Below are 7,524 nucleotides of genomic sequence, written 5' to 3' on the forward strand. Positions count from 1 at the left end.
CACATGATACTTCAGAAACATTCTAATATGCTGATTTGCCTCTCAATTATTAATAATTCCTCTTATTATCAATGTAGAAAAATATTTGGACATGTAGGGGACACTTAAATTAATGGATGCCTTGATGCCTAGATAATAAAATATCAAACTAAGTGGCATTCATTTTAAAGCTACACTGTGTGATATTTTCCCCCATCTAGTGGTGAAAAGGTATATGACCATCCAGTGAATATTAGTTTCTCTTCCTCTCAATTCCGATTTCGTTTTAACTCCTATGGTGGCCGATTTAGTCAAAGATTAATATGGCTTCCAGTTCGACCTCGTCCACATTCGACACGGTGCCATCGAGTGTTAAAACGCGAAAGGCGAAGCTTGAATTCACGGGTATGTCCCTCTTTGGCTAATGTACTTTCAAGATGGAGGGGCAACATGGCGACCCGCATTCGAACCCATTACCCGTATGTATTTTCAATGGCATATTATAAACTTACGAGAATACTTTATTTAGTAAATATACATTAATGAGCACATATATTTTTGAAAGAACTAAGTGTTTTAGCTAAGAATAAACTAAAAAAGTTACACAGTGTAGCTTTAAAGACAAAATAATACATTTGAAAGCACTAGTCCAAACACTTTTAGGGACACTACCAGTGTTGGGGGTAACGCATTACAAGTAACTTGAGTTACGTAATCAGATTACTTTTTCAAGTAACTAGTAAAGTAACGCATTACTTTTCAAATTTACAACAAAATTTCTGAGTTACTTTTTCACATTTATTTGACTGACAGCTCTCCTGTCCCCATGTTGAGAAAAATCGAGAGTAAGTGCAGAGGTGTTGTGTGTAAATGTGTTATTGTAGCTCTAGACTAAATGTGAGCATTTATTCATCTCACTTGCACAATAAAGATTCAGTACTCCTCAAAATGAATAAAATCAGTTAAATGCAAAATCAGAAACCTCAAATATATAAATGTTAAATAAAACAAATATTGTTATGCATTTAATCTACCTTTATTGACTAATGTCTTGCTGCTGACCTTCGATGATTCAGTTAAACCATGAGCAAATATTACTAGATTTTTTGTTTTTATTGGTAAAACTTTTTTCTCCTGCGTCCCATTCTTTCATTATCTAGAATGGCAGTACATTTTACCTCAGCCTGAGGCTTATTATTTAAATTTTGGTATGAAGAGGTCAAACTTTTTTTGCTATTAAAAAACAAAACAAAAACAAAAAAACAAGCCCAGCCCATATGAGAAAAAGTAACGCAAAAGTAATGTAACGCATAACTTTTCTTAAAAGGTAACTAAGTAACTCAATTAGTTACTTTTTAAGGGAGTAACGCAATATTGTAATGCATTACTTTTCAAAGTAACTTTCCCCAACACTGGACACTACCATGTAGGTGACATGTGTTTGTGTCAATAAACTCACGCTGAACTTGCTGGCCTTATTTCCTGCAATTCTGGAGAACGTAACCTGCAGATCGTGTGGGAAGTCTAGAGTCAGGATTCGTCCACCTTCTTTCCGTTTGAGCACCACGGCCTCCTCGCATTCCACAAACAACACCACCTGTCTGGGCTCCACACTCAGAGCCATCCTCACCCAACCGCCGGTTATGAACGGACTCCCGCCCGGCAGCTTAATCACCTCCGGCCGTAGACCGTCCACTGACCTGAACTCCAACTGCAGCCAGTCTGCTCTGGTGTTGGAGACAAGCTCCAGCAGGGGGCTTCTGTCGAGCTGCAGCTGGGCAGGGGAGATGAAGGAGAGGAGAGTGGCCTCCGAGCCTCTGGTTTGCCAGCCCACCAGGTGCAAACCCAGGACGCCCTGTGAGGTGCTAAAGAGGTAGTCGGCTAAGTCCTGGGGTAGCGTAAGATGAGGCGCGCCAGAACGGAAACGCCAGGCTGGCGTCTCTGGGTCACGACCTTTGGCCTTAGACGCCACCCGGCGAGAGTGAGTGACGTTTAGAGCCTTCAAGAGGTTGATTACTAACAGGGGAAATTAATGACATGAAAAATGGCATCAGCAATGATATTATGACATTAAAAAGCTGCATGTTTCATGTCTGGTAATCATTCAGAACCATGGTATTTCAAAGCACCCTGGTGTTACTACAGTACAGTATATGATAGAGTACCATAACTGTACCATGGTACCTACATAGTTTTTTTCGTAAGGGTGTTCTCACAGTTCTGACAGATGAAAATATCTGATGTGTTAAATTTACTACCAGTCAAATTTTTTTTAAAGTATTTTATGCTTACCAAGGCTGCATTTATTTGATTAAAAATACAGGAAAAACTGTGATATTGTGAAATATTATAAATAAATAAAAATTCAAAATAAAAGTTTCCTATTTAAATATATTTTAAAATGTAATTTATTTCTGCGATGACAGCTGAATTTTCAGCAGTCTTGATCCTTCAGAAATCATTCTAATATGCTAATAATTATTATAAGCGTTCTAATAAATTACATTTTAAAATATGTTAAAATAGGAAACTTTTATTTTGAATTGTAATGATATTATTTCACAACTTTACTGTTTTTAAAAGATCCCTGCGGAGCAATGATGGTGAGTGAGGAAAAATTCCTCTTAATGACTTCCTTTTCTTTGTCAGATCTTTACTGTTCCAAACTTCCCTGAGGACAAGGCAGCTCTACACACACACACACACACACACACACACACACACACACACACACACACACACACACACACACACACACACACACACACACACACACACACACACACACACACACACACACACAGTCTCAACTCATATATCCAGCATTTCTTTATGAAATCAGACAGAAAAGATAAGAGACAGGAACTTAAAAGGACAGATAGAGACAGAGAGACAAGGAAGAAGACAAAAGTTATGTGAAGTGGTGATGTTCTTTAAAAAATTTTTTTTTTAAAGTACCTGCACTGGGTAAAGTTAAGATAAAGTCTAAAAGAGACAGAGATAACAATCAACAGAGAGAGAAGTGCTTGCATCTGTTTTTACGTAACTATAGTTTGAGAACAACATGGTCGGCTGAAGACAGCTAAATCTAAAATCGGAATCAAAATTCCATTTGGGAACATCCTCGAAGTCAAAATAATTCCGAAATTATGTTTTTTTTTTTATTATTCTATTAGAAAAAAGTTTTCATGTAGGTCTAGGGTTAGTCTGTAATAATCAGAATTTTGAGTTAATAAGAAATTGTTTTCATTTAGGGGTAAGGTAATTTTAATTTAGGGGTAAGGTGAGTTTTTTTTAATCATTAGCTTTACTTAAAAACAATAGAAGTCATTAGCATGTTCTCATTTAGATGTTTCTGACTATACACTCAAAACCTTTTTTATGATTTATGCAACCATAGTAATTTGAGTGTATTAGGGGGAACAAAATGCTGAAAAATGTACATCTCGGGAAAACAGTCAATTTGGAGATGTTCCCAAAGGGAACAACATTTCAAAAAGATACAAAATAATGTCTTTATTCACTTATTCAATGTTGTTTTAGCTATGAATTTATGCATAGGCTATCTTTAACCGGAATTTTTTTCACTGTAAAAATTCACACTGCGTCATTGTGACTCACATGCAAGAGCACCGATTTGCCTATGATTTCGGGCATTTGTCTGCGATTTCCCAAAAAAATCAGGCATTTGTCGACGAGTCAAAATCGGGCCTAAAATCGGGCATTGTGAACTCGGCATTAATTGTAACACTTCCGATTTCTCCAATCAGGAACAAGTTACAAATCATCTGATTCACTTCACACATGCTCTGTTAAGTCCTTATTCCACATGTGAGAAACGTAGAGCCCTGTGGCAGACAGAGCAAATTTTAGACTAGAAAAACACATTTTGATGTAAGAAAGTACTTCCTTTATTTTTGTTATGGCAATTCCTGCATTGTAGTTAAACTCATCAATGTTAAATTATGTTTATTGTGTCTCTGTGTAGATATTTTTCATGCAAGTTGATAGTGCTAATGTTTTGGCTGTTAACTGTTAGGTGAGCTACGTCATGGCTACACGATTCTGGGTTAGTTGTAACAGCAAGACTCTGGGTCAAATTTGAGGGATGGAAAGTGAGCATTTGCTCATTTTATTAAATTTTTGTTAGACACATGCACACACATCAATTATGTTAAAAAGCCTGTGTTGAATAAAACTATTATATATAATATAATATTTTTTTTTGTCATAATCCTTATTTCATAATGTAATCACCCCGGTGGATATAATAATGTTACATCTCACCCCAGAGTCGGTTGCAACTAACCCGGACTATGGGGTGAATTGTAACATTCACGCCTTGTGTTTAACCACACATTTTCTGTTTGTGCTGCATAACAGCTTTGTCCCCACATGAAAAAATACGGCCCCACTTTATATTAGGTGGCCTTAACTACAATGTACTTACATCAAAAAATAAGTACAATGTACTTACTGTGTTCAAATTGTATTGCAAAACACCTTTGCTGATATTGAGGTGGGATACGGGTAGGGTTAGGGACAGGTGTGGTGGTATGGGTAAGTTTAAGGGTAGGGTTAAGTGTAAGGGAAGTGTCAACTGTAATTACAAATGTAACTACAGAAATTAATTACAGATGTAATTACATGCAGGTGTTTTTTTTAAATGTAAGTACAATGTAAAAACATGTATGTACACAATAAGTGCATTGTGTCAAATGATTAATTAAAATGTTAGTACATAAGGCCACCTAATATAAAGTGGGTCCAAAAATACTATAATATATTATGGTAAAATTACTCTAGTAAATACTAGTGTTTTTGAATGGTCTAGTAAATATAGGCTACTACAGTAATTTAACAAAGTGTAGTAGTAAATACTACAATATACTACAATTTACTGTAGTATCTTTACTATAGTAGGCCTATGGTTCAAAAACGCTATAGTATTTACTAGAGTAATTTTACTATAATATAGCCTACTATAGTATTTTTTCATGTGGGTCATAGCTTACACTTGTAAAGAGTTTTAATCATATTTTGAACGCACTGGCTTAAAAGTACTCCAAGACGCAGACAGAAATGTCAAAATTGTCATTAAACTGCTAATAGCCTAATATTGCGTCTTTCTGTTGGCATGTCCTACACTGGATTATAGCTGGAGACTTCAATAGACACACTCATCTCATCCATCACTGGTTCCTCTAATCCAGCGCATCAGTATGTACACAATGCAACTGAAAAATGTAACGTGTTTGATTGACAGCTGCCCTCACCGGTCTCATCGCCGCGCGGGTGACTCGCGTCCTGCTGAGTTTGAACGCAGTCACAAACATTCCAAAGGACTAACAAACTCCAGACAAGATCTCCAACTACAGACTTCAGCCCCATTCCCACCAGCCAGACAACTTTAGTTGTCACAAAGTCGTCAGGAGGAAAAAAATAGTAATACCGTTATCCTTAGAGTAAAACTGAAGAAACAAATTATTATAAATATCAAAATACATTAAAAGTTTTCTTTTAATATATAGCCTAGGCTATATAAGGCGAGATATCGGATGAAGAGCTTGATGCGTCCTCTGGTAGTATGGTCTCGTATGACAGCGATCCTCTGACTTGAAACATCTGGACTTGTTTTCGTCTGTTTAGCTGGGGGGGTTAGCAGCTTTCCTGTCGCTTCCAAACAAAACAAGGCAATGCTTCGTTCTTTTCCCTCCTCCGCGATTGAAATAAAGGCTGTAAATGTGACAGCCGCTGGAGACCCCAGCTCTCTCCTCTGATCTGAGTTCCTCTGCTCCTCTAACCCTGATCCTCCTCCTCTGCAGCCAATGGAGAAAATCTGCAGACTAGTTGAACATTTCCGGATTTCCGGACTGCTCGAGCGGCTGAAGTCCTCAAGAACACAAAGCAGTTTCATTAACACATAATGCACAATAATAAGTAATACAAACATTATATGCTCAGCAGAACACGTGCATTCAAAAACGTGTAAGTATGAAATATTGAAATATGATATGATATAGGCAATAAACGAAATATATAAAATGTTTTATGAATTTGAAATAATAAATTAATCAAATCTATATACCCTTACACTGGCTGTATCATTGCAGTAATGGCCAGTTTCATACCGTGGTATAGTACCATAGTACAATGAATCAGTCAAAAACAAAAACACAATAAGTACTATTATGGTACATTGTTAGAGTAAAAATGTGTATAAATTAACCATTTCTGTTTCACTTTATTTTACAGTCTGTGCACTTACATGTACTTACAGTGTACTAGGTATTCAGTAAGGTAACTACATGGGTTAAGGATAGGCTTGGGGGTAGGTTCAGGGTACTATTACCCAGTTATTGTAATTTCTATAATACGTACATGTACATGGGGAACAGGACTGTAACATAAAGTGCTATTTATGTCTCCCATCCCCAATTTAACCCCCAATTTTTTAACACAACCATGGAGACTTTATCAAAACAAATAGAACAAATGTGTTTGTGTGTGTAAATCTGAGTTAGTTTCTTCATGTGTAAAAGACCACTCAGATGACCTTTGTTTCTGATTTCTTATTGGTTAAAGCGAGGACTCTATTTCAGCTTCCTAATCTCTACCAGTCTTAATTACAGTGTGCTTCCAAGACAACTCTATTAGTGTGTGTGTGTGCGCGCGCTCCTCTGTCAGGGTTTGTTAACGTATATAAGGTACACTAGGACTTGACAGGAATAGCCCAGATTACCCCACACAAGACACATGCTATTACCATCAGGATCTTGAAAACATCTCAGTTTTGTTTTGAATGTGACATACAGACATTAACCAAATATAAACAGTAATGACCAGTGTTGGGAAGGTTACTTTGGAATTGCAATAGGTTACAGATTATAAGTTACCCTATTTAATAAGTAATAAGTAGTGTAACTATTTCAAATGTATTATGTAACTGATTCCATTGGATTACTTTTCTAAATTTCTAACGAATGCTTTCAACTGTTAATCATTTTCAAACATTTAAACCAGGTAGGGTTAACCTTACAGTATGTACTCAACTCTGATCAGACTTTCAAAGACTATAATAATTTAATTTTAAAGCACAGCCACCACAAAATCAGACTTTAGCACCTCTTTTTCCCTTTGAGATCATTCTGAGGTTCAATACACATTTCTGACTCATTTATATCTATCTAGACAATTAAAAGTTCAGAGATCACTACAGAAAATGTATTTTTTCCAAATTCAATTCCCATTTTGTCATTACTACAAATTATAAGCATAACAAATTGAGTGAAAGTTTGTGAATTGAAAAATTAAGATGAATTTCAAAATAACTGGTATGTTCAATAGTGCAGCATAAGTAAATAAACATTTTTTTAATTTAAAAATAATCTATATTTCTATTAATTTCCAGATTTTGTATCCCAGATTTGACTTTTGGTCTGACTTTATAGCCCACTGTATTTGTTTGATTATATACAGTACACTATCTCCGTATTGGTTATGTCATGGTTTGGTTTAAAGGTGGCCATCTTAGAATACTGTTTC

General features: G+C 36.1%; 1 protein-coding gene across 1 annotated transcript in view; it reads right to left on the bottom strand.

Moving 5' to 3' along the window:
* Window positions 1–5,802, bottom strand: part of kcp (kielin cysteine rich BMP regulator) — a 57,268-nt gene extending 51,466 nt beyond the window's left edge. Inside the window, exons 1-2 of the mRNA XM_079825324.1 lie at window positions 5,256–5,802; window positions 1,439–1,995 (exon numbers count right to left, since the gene is read on the bottom strand). Of these exons, the coding sequence (XP_079681450.1) occupies window positions 1,439–1,995; window positions 5,256–5,370 (672 nt within the window). The 5' untranslated portion in view covers window positions 5,371–5,802. The remainder of the gene's footprint in view (window positions 1–1,438; window positions 1,996–5,255) is intronic.
* Between the last annotated feature and the right edge of the window lie 1,722 nt (window positions 5,803–7,524).

This window comes from Gobio gobio, assembly GCF_949357685.1.
Source record: "Gobio gobio genome assembly, chromosome: 9".
NCBI classification, from domain to species: Eukaryota; Metazoa; Chordata; class Actinopteri; order Cypriniformes; family Gobionidae; genus Gobio; species Gobio gobio.